This window comes from Pleurodeles waltl, chromosome 6 (genome assembly GCF_031143425.1).
Source record: "Pleurodeles waltl isolate 20211129_DDA chromosome 6, aPleWal1.hap1.20221129, whole genome shotgun sequence".
NCBI lineage: Eukaryota > Metazoa > Chordata > Amphibia > Caudata > Salamandridae > Pleurodeles > Pleurodeles waltl.
In genome coordinates this window covers 1439641357-1439655569 of record NC_090445.1, presented here as the reverse complement: position 1 = coordinate 1439655569, position 14213 = coordinate 1439641357, and the positions used below count along the sequence as shown (strand labels likewise).

Below are 14213 nucleotides of genomic sequence, written 5' to 3'. Positions count from 1 at the left end.
CTTTCAGCCTTTCTTACCTTGGCCATGTCTCTGAGTATTGCACACCTTGTGCTTTTGGGCACTCCAGTGATGTTGCAGCTCTGAAATATGGCCAAACTGGTGGCAAGTGGCATCGTTGCAGCTGCACGCTTGACTTTTCTCAGTTCATGGGCAGTTATTTTGCGCCTTGGTTTTTCCACACGCTTCTTGCGACCCTGTTAACTATTTTGAATGAAACGCTTGATTGTTCGATGATCACGCTTCAGAAGCTTTGCAATTTTAAGAGTGCTGCATCCCTCTGCAAGATATCTCACTATTTTTTACTTTTCTGAGCCTGTCAAGTCCTTCTTTTGACCCATTTTGCCAAAGTAAAGGAAGTTGCCTAATAATTATGCACACATGATATAGGGTGTTGATGTCATTAGACCACACCCCTTCTCATTACAGAGATGCACATCACCTAATATGCTTAATTGGTAGTAGGCTTTCGAGCCTATACAGCTTGGAGTAAGACAACATGCATAAAGAGGATGATGTGGTCAAAATACTCATTTGCCTAATAATTCTGCACTCCCTGTATAGCTTAACAGCGTACTGTTTTAGATACTTTGGTGTATGACAAAACATTTCCAGTAAGCCACGAGTAAGTTCACTATAATCTTCTCGTCTTGTTTATGAGCAGATGTTATGACTTTTACTTGCCCGAGTCAGTAAGCGTTTGCTATGACTATTAACAAGTTTTCCAGAAACTGAACACAATTACATATTGCCGCATAAATTATATCCACTGAGCATAACTCATTCTTTTGGTAAGCCTTTATTTTTTTTTTAAAACAGAAAGCATAGATCGATTTCTTAATTCCTGTGTCATGATTCTCATATTGGGTCCTATCTTTTTGCTAGAATATATTTTACTAAGGATAAGTTACATGCTTCGTACTCTTTTTTTATTTTTTTTATTTTATTAGTTTGGGACACTGTGTCAGCGATCATGTTGTCACGCTCCCTTAGACTATCGGTTTCTGATTTTAGTTGTTTCATTTGTCTGTGAATTATGCTTTCGTCCTCATGATGACCGTGTGATTCCTACATTGGGGGTGAAATGTCAGCTATCAATATGAGGTTTAGAAAATACTTTAGACAAAAGTTAATTTCAGATCAAGCCCTTAGCATAAACGACTGGTGCTACTTATGATTTTCTATATATGGGGCCACGATAGCTTGTGAGTAGTGCAATTTGGAAAAATAAAACGAATAGCATTTTTTACACTTGTAATTATGCCAAACATGATTGTTTCTGCCTGCTCCATAGTCCATGGGTCCTTCTACAGAACTCTTTATTGTTCTTTTACTCGGTCTATAACTGTAACCTTTCTGGCACCCCATTATGATCTTCCACATGAGGTCTAGTGTGTTCAATCTCAATAATAACGGATAACTGCTGTTGGCCCTGCTCTTCTCCCATCACCTAGGTACTAACCTCGGAGTCCTCAAACTGTGTCTTCCCAGCTCATGCCAGGAGTTAAACTCTCTGAAGTATTGTTAGATTGCTAATCCTTGGCCTGTTTCGATAGACTAAGGACCCCAAGATACATCTAGATGCTGACAAACTGTTCTTTTACCCATTCGTTGGTCTTCCAAACGGAAAGCGACAGCATCTGAATGGTAAGACCACTGTACTATTCGGAGACATCACCCTGGAATGCCGGAGACACTAGCTTTAGGTCAAAAAGAATTAGGAATTTGAGGTCACATGACAGCTTGACTGACACCTGCCCAGGAAGGTGGGGAGGGAGAAAAAGGGACTTCAGAAGATGTTTGTAAGTGAAATCAAAATGAAAATTCCACTGAATGAAACCGGGCTGTCCAAGGGCCATCCTTCCTGCAAAGCATTGCTACGTAGGCAGACCTACAAGCACAAGCATGTTCGTCACCAAAGCGCTAACAGATTATTTAATTTAGGAACATGTGGTACACAAACGGCGTGTTACAAGGCAGAGGGGAAGTTCTATGGAAAGCCAGCTGGTTTCAAAAGGCAGCAGGTGCACCCTACAATTCCCCAAAAAAATCCAGGGAGCTGCAACGTAAAATGGCATATAGCTTTCCTCCGAGCACTTAAATTAGACATGCTGTACATGTGCACATAAATGTCTGACTCAAACCCAGTCTCTCTACAGTCATCAGCCTGGGTTAACAACAAGGACTCCCGTATCTAGGCGTGCTCTAATTCAGGTCTTGAGTACAGACATTTCTGCAAGTCAGCAAAGGAGACTGAAAATTAACCAAGCACCTCTGATGAAGTGGATGTCTATCTCACTTCCTGTTGTGTACCTTGGTGTGGGGGCGGACAGTGTTGGCAAAATGAGAGAAGTCAATGCCCAGACAGCAAGAGTTCTAGAGTCCTATAATCAAGGACTCGCCAATTTAAATTAAGTAGTCTGGGATACCTCCGTTTCTAAAACTAGAAGGATAATTTTAAAGTTCTGGCATTAGCAAAGACCTTTTCATTTTAGTGAAATTATACTTACTGGTAGAAGCTCATCCACCACTCAACATCCGTCTAGCATCAGCATAAAAAAGAAAAATAAGCAAATAAGAGTGCCAATAAAGCCACCCGCGAGACAGTGACCACCTTTTAAGTTTTTGATAAGCTCACAAAACTGCGATCTCTGGTACACGATACCCAAAACGCGTTGGCAACACCAAAGGGTGACATTCAAGACAGACCTTTTTGGTTCGTCAATGCTTTCTTAAGAGGACTTTAGGAGCTCTGCAACTGGCTCATGTGCCACCAGTAAGCCGTTTACGTATAGAATCGCTACCAATCACAGTGGGTAAACCAATAGTTAAAGTCTTTTTTAGGTAGAGTTCCGATTTTGTCACGTTAGGGCTTGCATTTGATTTCCTGCAGTTCGAAGAGCAGAAGTAACTCAACCAAGCAGCCATCCGCGAGTCAGTGCCATAAAAATACACTTTAGAAATAACTGCACTGGTTAAGCACAGAAGGGAGTCGCAATAAATACCGAAAACACACGGCCGAACCTGTGACAAATGCTTCTTTAACATGCATACATATGGTCCAGCAACCCAATGCAGAGTTAAAAAAAAAAAGAAAGAAAAGTAAAGACTTCACTTTAACAAACTACAGTGATTACCAAACGTTAAACAAATGCAATATGGTCACATGACCGCAAGAAGCTTTGGCCCACAAGCCTGAACCACAAATAAAAAGTGAAGCAACATCTAGGTATAAATGCAAACACTTCCAACCAGGAGGCCCACGCCTGGGGTGTCTGTATATAAGCGCGCGCACATCTGCATTCGTATATAGACATCAATCCCACACGAGCCCTCATTCACTTCAGGCACACCTGGGAAGCAGTCTTGGCCACTCCAAAATAAACTCTCCTGCCTCCCGCAACTCTCACAATCCAAACACATAAATTGCAGGAGAGGCCTTCCTCCCACGCAGACCAATCAAAGGCCAGCTCTCCAATGGGCCCGACCTTCCAGCGCCCCTGAGCTTCACAGCAGCTAACGACAAAGTTCAAAGGCTGAATTCCATTGTCAAAACAGCAGGATAAATGCGCGCCGCCCGTGGGGCACCCGGGATTGAAGCCGAGAAGCAGTAATTTGTAGAGGTTCAACAGTTCACTCAGATGGTAAAATACTTTACAACCCGGTTTTCCTTTCAGGGATGATTTTCTTTGGAAATTCTCAAAAAGAAGAGAAAGGAGTCTCCTCAGCAAATAACCTTTTACTCTTCAGTCCTCAGCATCCCAGGCGGCTCATGACAACACCCTACCCCGTTTTTTTTGTTGTTGTTGCAGTACTTCATGTCCGTGGACAATGCACCACTACAGAGCCATGCATGAAACGTCCATTTTATTCTTGTAATCAATCTATCAGGAGCCAGATACTGCAGCATAATTTAAAAGAATGTTTGGGATATGGGTAAAGTAATTAGAGTGCGTTGCAAATGAAGGTTATCCCCAAACTTTTTGCCTTTCTCCTCCTATTTTTCGGACCCTCTTGTTGTTGGGTTTAGGACTCTAGCAATAATTAGCAGTGGTAAAGTGCATGCGCTATCTCCCCTACAACGTGTTATAATTGGTTAACACTTGTTTGGCTTATTTAATTTACCTGTAAGTCCCCTGTAAGGTGGTATAAGATATATCCATGGCCTGTAAATTAAATGCTACTAGCTTCGCTACCCACAGAAGTAGCCTTTCAAACCTATCACAGGCCTGCCACTGAAGGGCCTGCGTGTGCAGTTTTCTGCCACACTGATTGGCTAGTCAAACTACTTGACAAGGCCTAAACTCCCTTTTTGCAACACATATGTCACCCCTAAGGTTAGCCCTAGTTAGCCCTTTGGGCAGGATGCTATGTATGTAAAAGGTAGGACACGTCTTTATGTACTTCATGTTCTAGTAGTGACAAACAGCCCATTTAGTTTCTGTGAGTGCTGCTCCTCTCAAAGGACTGCTTTGGAAATACCCTGGCATATGTCTATAGTTGGAATGGTAGTGAGAAACGCGGCTTACTGGTGTAGGTGGATTTTTTATTACCTATGTAGAAATGCCACTTTTAGAAAGTGTGCATTTCTTTGTGCTAATGACTGGTGTTTTGCAGCTTGACTCCAATCCACATCTGGGGCAGAGTGACAGCTGGGCTTTGTGCATACGTCTTGGACAACCTGATCGCAGGGAGAGTGAAGGTGTCGCAAGAGTGCATCTGCATATTGTATGGTCTTCCTGGGCTGGGACAGGTAGAGGCAGGGGCACACATGCATCTGTAAAGGCTGTGCCCTGGCACTACACAAAGGGCTCATTTACACCCTACTGATGTCTAGAGCCAGTGCTGGAGATAAAAGGGGGACACTCCTGGAGCTGGTTAGAACTGTTTGGAACCCCACTCTCCACCTTTGTGGAAGTTGTGCAAAATGAGTATAAGTACAGGGGGAGGGGGGTGTCCCCCACATTGGAGAGCACTTTTGAACTGGGACTGAATCTCTGTCAGAGGGACGACTTAACTACACAAAGTACTCATCTGGACAGCTCTTCTGTTTGTTGCCCTACTGCCTGGTGTCTGCTGGGTAGCGCAAAGGACTCATGAGGATTGCTTTTTTGGCTTGTTGCCCTGTTGATCAGCTGCCACCTGGGCTTGGACAGGACTGGCATTGTTGGACTGTTGGTCGGAACTGCCCCTACTTGCCTGTAGGGTGCTAGTCTCCCCGTCCGCTGCTGCCTGCCTTTGTGTCCTCCGCTGGCTTCTCTGAAGCCAGCGGGTGGGAGCGCTGTCTCTTTCTCCCCATCCGCTCCTCAGCCTTAGCATGTGGAGAGCACCTAATTTGTCTTGTAACTGGTGATCAGCGCATGAGGAGCGCTGCACCTGACCCAATAACAGTGTGTGAGAGGCACGCCCCCCTACAGGCTGCTTCGGTCACAGGGAGCACCCTGTGGGCATAGTGGTTGTGCCCCTTTTCCCTTTCCTGAGGACCAGAGAAGCAGAGAGGAGTTGGCGGCAACCTCTCACTGAGTGTGAGACAGGTGTGCCCACCTCTAGTGCCCAAGGGGGCACGGGCAAACAAATACTCCACCCAGGAAACGGAGCACAGCGGGCCGAGAGCCCTGGAGAAAGGAGCAAACCTGCTGTGGATCGGAGCTAACGCGCTGCTGCTTTGAAGGCAGCAGCTCCAAGAAACTAAGTGGAGCGGGCCAGAAGCCATGGGGGGCTCTAGACGCACACCCTGGAGGAGAGGTCTCCCTGCGTGCACCAGAAGCACAGGCCACCCCCTTTTGAGTCCTACCACCACCAGGAGACTGGTGAGTGTGTGTCCTCGCCCCCTATATTTACCCTCCCCTGTGAGAATCCAAGGGAGACGAAGGGGACTTTGGTGGTTCTTTCCCTTGTAGTGCGGGACAAGGAGACCTCAACGGAGGTCCTGCGGGTAGGAAACCCCACCCAGCATTAATGCATCCTGCATATTAGGAGCACGAGAGCTCCTGTGTAGAGGGGGTTTCCGGTCTACCGCCCCTCCTGTAGAAAGAGCGCAGCAGCACCGTGCTCTTCATATAAAAATGATTGGGACACAGTCTGTACTTTCTTTTCTTTTGGGGGAGATTTCACCACTTAAAGTTGCGTAGGTGCACTGGACTGCTAGAACCTTGGGCAGGGCGGACAGGACATCGGAGGCACCGACTCTGCCAATTCTTTTGGGCCAAAGTATTACTGTACATTCTATAGTAGCGGTGTCGGAGCCCCACGTATAGTGGTCTATGTGTATTTCTACTCAGTGTTTTCACTGTGTTTCCTACCCTGATGAGCAATGTCATTTCCTGGTTGGAGCAACACATTTCAGTGATTATGTTGTAGACATTGGGAGGGTGTGTTTTGGATATGACCTGTGTTAGGGAGAGTAATTTTTTGTTTATGACATATGCGATAAGGATAGGTTTCCTTTCTATGGGCTCTCCTGGTAATGTTTCATTTTATGTGCATCCATGATTAGGTCTTGGCCTCTCTGATATGTTCACAATGACATTTGCATTTTGGGTGTCTGTCGTGCCAGAAGGGAATGTTTCATTTTATGGTCAGAATTGACAATGTCTTGGCATTTCAGATGTTTACCCGGACGTGCCTTTTTTGTGATCATGAGGACCTGACTATTGATGGTGCAGAATAGCAGTCACCTATATGTTTACCTGACTACCGCTTGCTTTCGCAGAGTACTAGTAACCTGTGTGATGTTCTGACAACTGCTTGCATAGCTGGGTATTATTGATGCATGTCATGTTTGCTATAATTATGTTTTATATAATACAGAATATTTTTTAGGTAACTTGTAGAGTTTCCTTTGTGGTGTAGTTATTGTGTCACATGTGTTGTGTGTGTTGTGCAAACGCGTTAAACTCTGGGATGAGCCTGACTACTGGTGCCAAGCTAACAAGGGAGTAAGCGGGGTTATTTTGGGTGTTTAACTTCCTCGCCCGGACTATAGTGGTGGGTTATGCCTGGCTTAGGTACATACCATAGCCAACCAGAAACTCCATTTCTAACAGAGAGGAATAAAAAAAAAATCCTAAGAATTATTTGGAATCGGTCAAATAAGCTGTACACCAGCATTTAGAGATCAGCAGTCTTTTCGAAGGAGGATATTTTGTGACTTGTTTGCAAAACAGAACCAGAATTCCTTGCTTGACTTTTCCAGTAAGAAAAATAGCTCTGCAGTCCTTGTCTCGTTCTCTCGTACTCCATCCCCACCGTATTGATATGGAGGTCCTACTCCTGCATCTTTAATGAAAACTGGGCATGCACTGGTGTAGTCCTCAAGATAGTTAAAAAATAGGTTCTGGGCATGCCCGTCTCTCATTTAGAGAAGGGCAACAGAGATGTGTCCAGAAACACAATTTTTTGAGCCCCTACTACTGCCTCCTCCAAATATATGGTCATACTTTAGATACATCCATCCATGAGGAGGATGTCCAAGGATCCTTGACCACGCATGATGAAGTTCATTTAAAAAAAAAAAAAATCAGTGTACCTGAACTAATGGAGGAATGAGCTACTTGAAACCCACAGGTTTGAGCTCAAACACACCACGGACTGGGGCAATGGTGCCTGAGGACACATCAGTAGCACAGGAAGGAAGTCCTCGAGTCAATCTTAACCACTGTTATTAATTCGGGCGCAGTCTATCTAACTGCCTTTAGCAACACCCCTACATTGAATGGGGATTGATGTTGCACCTCCCTGAGGAGAGCAATAATATGTGTGGGCTGTTCATGTTCCATCACAGAGGGAAAATGCTCCTGATGTTCAGTGATAACTGGCTAATTGGCATATAGTTGGTCTCCATCTATAATGGTCAGGATGAAACTGAAAACAAAAGAAATTGCCAAAGTAGTCCGGATTAATTCAAGCAATTTCATCAAACAATTTTATGCTTTCTACAGCTAAGTCAGTTTGCAGCATGAGATGTGTGAGAGCTACACTATTACGATTCTGTGGTATACAAGTGACCAGCTATAATGGAGACTGCAGACATCCTGTGCTACCCCACATACCAATGATGGGGCTGTTCCACCAAGACATATCTCATGCACTCACTTGTCCAGGAAGTCCTTGTCCACCACTGCACAGATGTCCAGTAGGGGGTTTCCCATGCCAAACAGGAGATTCTCACTGTAAAGACAAACAAAATTGTGTTAACCAATCTTTCAAGTTTTAAATAAATTAGAGAATCCATTACAAATTTGCAGTCTGCAACCAGAGACCCCGACACAGAGACGTGGCACCCTTTCTCTAAAATCAACTGATAGAAGACCCAATACAGCATTCTCTTTCAACTGGAGAGCAACCTGCTTCCTCCCAAAAACTGCTGCTGCATAATAAAAAAAATAAAAAAAACACACACCTCCCACTTCACTTAACTAGATGGGCAATTACTTAGCCCAACAGTCAAACTCTTCCCTGCCCACACAACACATTTCTCATGCTCGGTTTGCAGCTTCTATTTACAAACCTCCGAATATATCACATTATACTCCAATTATGCTAGTTGGCTAGGACTTAAATTAAATCATACAAAAGTGTCATGGAGAATCACCTCACAGAAGACTATTAAATGTCTATCACAAGGAGCAGACATGTGAAGGTTCTCACAAGGCAGCGGGGCTCAAGGTCCTCAAAGTCATGGGCGCAGGGCCTGAAGATCCTCTCAAGGTTGTTGTAGCCGGGCATGAAGCTCATCACATACAAGAGAGGAATAAACGAGCTTCAGTTTATCAGTCCAGCACTGCCTCAAGGAAATGGAAAATAAGCGCTTATGAACCCAGAAATATAGGAAGTAAATATAGGACTAAAACTAGCAGCATAAGAGCACATCAGAGACAGGCTTAGTAGCACTGCAAGGACAGAGCAACTAGACATGGCTACCATTTTTGTAAGTTTACGCTCGCCACCAAGGAAATGTCTTCTGTGCCAGCAACTTCAAGAGATTACAAAGCGGATGACCGAAACAATGGAAAAAGGTGAACAATTTAGCATTCCTCTATTGCCTGGAAGAAGCAGATGCGCAAACTTAGAGTCTAGGGGGCCCTCTCAATGCAAGAGGACTGAGGCAGTCTCAAAACTCAGCACATCCCAAATCCAGTGTGCACCCTCCGAGGGGCTGGGGGATCGAGGAGGAGTTGTCCTATGTAAAATAGCTGAGCAAACTTACAAATCAGCGTCCGTGTGCCACAAAGTCTGTTGTACAGCAGCCACTGTACAGACAAAATCAGTAAATACAGTATGCAAGCCTGTCACCTCATTTCAGATTCTACTGGGAAAGAGAAAGCTCTTGGAAATTAGACCAGAGAAGTACAAAGGGTCAGCACTATCTCCTGATGCCAAGGTCAGGCTGCACTGCTCAGAGCAGGTCACCTTTCCGAAGTTGGAGAAAACAAAAACACTTCTGCATCTTTGTCAAAGGATGTCTTAAAATTTTCCCCAAGGAAGGATCACAATGTACCTTATTGTGAAGTGAATTTGTATAGTGCACTCCCACCCTGTGGTCCAGTAGTATTGGTATGCATGCTTACAGTTCTGGGATTCTTGCTGACTGGAGTCAAAGTAGTCAATTAATACTGTACATGTTTATGCTTCATTATATTTGTAGAGACACACTTGATAGTGGCTGCCAACTCTTGAAGTGAGTAATGTACCATTTATTGATGGATTACGAGTACAGTTGCCAACTAGGTCTAGTTACAGATATGAGGAGTACTAAGTGCTAGGAGGAGTACACTGCAGGGCATTACTGTGCGCCTTGATCCACTGGACTGTATGATGCCCATTGTTTGGCTTTCAGGTGTTTGGTTTCGAGGCATCTTAGTCCATTATGTGGCAATGATGAAATTCTAAGTGCAGGTGGGGCTAGTTTAAGTACCCAGACAGTTATAGAACTTGAAATCATGTTGTGCACACAACGGGGTTCACCTAGAACTCTAGGATAGGCAGAGTGTTGCACCTGGCCCTTTTTGCAGGGTCATCCCCAAACTTTTTGCCTTTTTCCTCCTAATGTTTCTGACCCGTTTTTTCTTGGCTTTAGGACTCTGGGCACTTTATCACTGCTAAACAGTGCTAAAGTGCACATGCTCTCTGTGAAATCTGCACCGTTGATTGGTTGATCCATGATGGTCATATTTGATTTACTGGTAAGTCCCAAGTAAAGTGCACTAGATGTGTGAAGGGCCTGTAATTCAAATGCTTCTAGTGGGCCCGCAGCACTAGTTGTGACACCCACATTAGTAGCCCTGTAAACATGGCTCAGACCTGTCACTGAATTGTCTGTGTGTGTGCAGTTTTAAACTGCCAATTCAACTTGGCAAGTGTACCCACTTGCCAGGCCTCAACCTTCCCTTTTACCACATGTAAAGCACCCCTAAGGTAGCCCCATAGGCAGGGTGCAGTGTATGTTAAAAGGTGGGACATGTACTTATGTGTGCAACATGTCCTAACAGTGAAATACTCCTAAATTCAATTTTCACTGTGCAAGGCCTATCTCTCTCATAGGTTAACATGAGGGTTGCCTTTAATTATTACTAACGTGCAGATTCCCTTTGAGAGCAGACAAATGTGGAGTTTAGGGTCTCTACGCTCACAATTCAAAAATACATATTTTAGTGAAGTTGGTTTTAGGATTGGGAGTATGAAAATGCCACTTTTAGAAGGTAGGCATTTTCTTGCTTAAACCATTCTGTGACTCTGACTGTTTGTGGATTCCATGTCTGGGTCAGTTTGACAGTTGGGCTGTTTGCACCTCTCTAGACAGTGACACAAAGGGGGCTGGGGTGTAGCCTGCATATCTTGATGAGCCATCTGTGCTAGGAGGGAGGGGAGGAGTGGTCACTCACACAATAAGACTGTGCCTGCCCTCACACAATGCAGTCTCCAACTCCCTGGGATGCGTCTGGGGCCTGGCCTGGCCAAGGAAAGATCTTGCAAACACTTGAGACTCTGCTTTGAAGTTTGCCAACTTCAAAGGCAGACTTGGGTATGAGAAAAAGACCCAAAATCCCAGACTTTTAGCATCTTTCTGGAATCAAGAGGAACCTCTGCCCAGGAGAAGAGGAGAAGAGCTGAAGAGCTGGAGGAGAAGTACTGTCCCTTTGCTGTGTTGCTCTGCTGGACTGGCCTGCAGTTGCTGCTTCTGCCTTAAGAGTGCTAAGGGAGAACTTTGCTAGAAGTCTCAGGGACACCAAAGACTTCAGTTTCCTCAACCTGCAGCACTGGGAATGAAAATGTCACTTACCCAGTGTACATCTGTTCGTGGCATCAGTCGCTGAGATTCACATGGTCTGCATAGCTCGCCATCTGGTGTTGGGTCGGAGTGTTACAAGTTGTTTTTCTTCGAAGAAGTGTTTGAGTCACGGGACCGAGTGACTCCTCCTTCTGTGCTCATTGCGCATGGGCGTCGACTCCATCTTCGATTGTTTTCCCTGCAGAGGGTGAGGTAGGAGTTGTACTATAGTAATAGTGCCCGCGCAATGAAATGTGTAAGTATGTACGTATTAAAGGTTTAAATAATATATATACAAATGTACAAATTTGAAGGTAACTTCTGAACTTCTAACTTCTGAACTGCTACAGGCTTCCGGGGAGGTGGGTGGGCCCATGTGAATCTCAGCGACTGATGCCACGAACAGATGTACACTGGGTAAGTGACATTTTCAGTTCGATGGCATCTGTCGCTGTAGATACACATGGTCTGCATAGACTAGTAAGCAGTTACTTCCCCATAAGCAGTGGTTTAGCCTGTAGGAGTAGAAGTTGTCTGAAATAGAGTTCTTAATACAGCTTGACCTACTGTAGCTTGTTGTGCGGATAGCACATCTATACAGTAGTGTTTGGTGAACGTGTGAGGCGTAGACCATGTGGCTGCCTTACATATTTCATGCATTGGGATGTTTCCTAAAAAGGCCATTGAAGCACCTTTTTTCCTTGTTGAATGTGCCCTGGGAGTAATGGGCAGTTGTCTTTTTGCTTTAAGGTAGCAGATTTGGATGCATTTAACTATCCATCTGGCTATACCTTGCTTTGATATTGGGTTACCTGCATGAGGTTTTTGGAATGCAATAAATAGCTGTTTAGTCTTTCTGATGTTCTTTGTTCTGTCAATGTAGTACATTAATGCTCTTTTGACATCTAATGTGTGTAGTGCTCTTTCAGCCACAGAATCTGGCTGTGGGAAAAAAACTGGTAGTTCTACTGTTTGATTTAGATGGAATGGTGAAATAACTTTTGGTAAAAATTTTGGATTAGGTCGTAGGACGACCTTATTTTTATGTATTTGTATAAAAGGTTCTTGTGTTGTGAACGCTTGAATTTCACTTACTCTTCTTAGAGATGTAATGGCGATGAGAAAGGCAACTTTCCAGGTTAGGAATTGTATTCCGCAAGAGTGCATGGGTTCGAAAGGTGGGCCCATGAGTCTTGTTAGGACCACGTTTAGGTTCCATGAAGGAACAGGTGGTGTTCTTGGTGGTATAATTATTTTAAGACCTTCTATGAATGCTTTGATGACTGGTATCCTATACAAGGAAGTTGAATAGGTAGTCTGCAGGTATGCAGATATTGCTGCAAGGTGTATTTTAATAGAAGAGAAGGCTAGATTTGCTTTTTGTAAATGGAGCAAGTAATTTACTATATGTTTTGGAGTTGCGTCTAGTGGTTGTATCTGATTATGATGGCAGTACCAAACAAATCTTTTCCACTTACTTGCGTAGCAGTGTCTAGTGGATGGCCTTCTGGCCTGCTTTATGACTTCCATACACTCTTGGCTAAGATGTAAGTGTCCGAATTCTAGGATTTCAGGAGCCAGATTGCTAGATTCAGCGATGCTGGATCTGGGTGTCTGATCTGTTGGTTGTGTTGCGTTAACAGATCTGGTTTGTTGGGCAGTTTGATGTGGGGTACTACAGACAGATCTAGCAGTGTTGTGTACCAGGGTTGTCTTGCCCACGTTGGTGCTATTAAAATGAGTTTGAGTTTGTTTTGACTCAATTTGTTCACTAGATAAGGGAGGAGAGGGAGGGGAGGAAAAGCGTAAGCAAATATTCCTGACCAGTTCATCCATAGGGCATTGCCTTGGGATTGCTTGTGTGGGTATCTGGGCGCGAAGTTTTGGCATTTTGCGTTCTCTTTTGTTGCAAATAAGTCTATTTGAGGTGTTCCCCAGAGTGTGAAGTAGGTGTTCAGAATCTGTGGGTGAATTTCCCATTCGTGGACTTGTTGGTGATCTCGAGAGAGATTGTCTGCCAGTTGATTCTGGATCCCCGGAATAAACTGTGCTATTAGACGAATTTGATGGTGGATTGCCCACTTCCATATTTTTTGAGCTAATAAGCTTAACTGCATTGAATGTGTTCCTCCTTGTTTGTTTAGATAATACATCGTTGTCATGTTGTCTGTTTTGACAAGGATGTATTTGTGGATTATGATTGGTTGGAAAGCTTTTAATGCTTGAAAAACTGCTAATAATTCTAGATGATTTATATGCAGTTTTGTTTGATGTATGTTCCATTGTCCTCTTATGTTGTGTTGATTGAGATGTGCTCCCCACCCTGTCATGGAAGCATCTGTTGTTATTACGTACTGTGGCACTGGGTCTTGGAAAGGCCGCCCTTTGTTTAAATTTATACTGTTCCACCATAGAAGCGAGAGGTAAGTTTGGCGGTCTAGCAACACCAGATCTAGAAGGTGACCCTGTGCTTGAGACCACTGTGAGGCTAGGCACTGTTGTAAGGGCCTCATGTGCAGTCTTGCGTTTGGGACAATGGCTATGCATGAGGACATCATGCCTAGGAGCTGTAGTATTGTTCTCGCTTGTATTGTTTGATTTGGAGACATGTGTTGAATGACTTTGTTGAATTTGTGAATTCTTTGTGGAGTTGGCGTTGCTACTCCTTTTGTTGTGTCTATTATGGCTCCTAGATATTGCTGTACTTTGCTTGGCTGAATGTTGGATTTTGCAAAGTTGACGGTGAACCCTAGTTGGTAGAGGGTTTGTATGACTTGATTTGTGTGGTTTGCGCATTGTGTGAGCGAACTGGTTTTGATTAGCCAGTCGTCTAGATACGGGAATACATGTATTTGCTGCCTTCTGATGTGTGCAGCGACTACTGCTAGGCATTTTGTGAATACTCTTGGAGCGGTTGTTAAACCAAAAGGCAATACTTTGAATTAGT

At 44.2% G+C, this 14213-nt stretch overlaps 1 protein-coding gene across 5 annotated transcripts in view; it reads right to left on the bottom strand.

Moving 5' to 3' along the window:
• ADK (adenosine kinase) overlaps positions 1-14213 on the bottom strand; it is a 462265-nt gene that overhangs the window by 350722 nt on the left and 97330 nt on the right. For 4 of the 5 annotated variants that reach the window (XM_069240844.1, XM_069240846.1, XM_069240847.1 and 1 more), the window contains exon 2: positions 8092-8166. In XM_069240844.1, coding sequence (XP_069096945.1) covers positions 8092-8166 — 75 coding nt within the window. Of the gene's footprint in view, positions 1-8091; positions 8167-8590; positions 8709-14213 lie in introns of those variants that run through there. The other variant, XM_069240849.1, reaches the window with a different exon arrangement.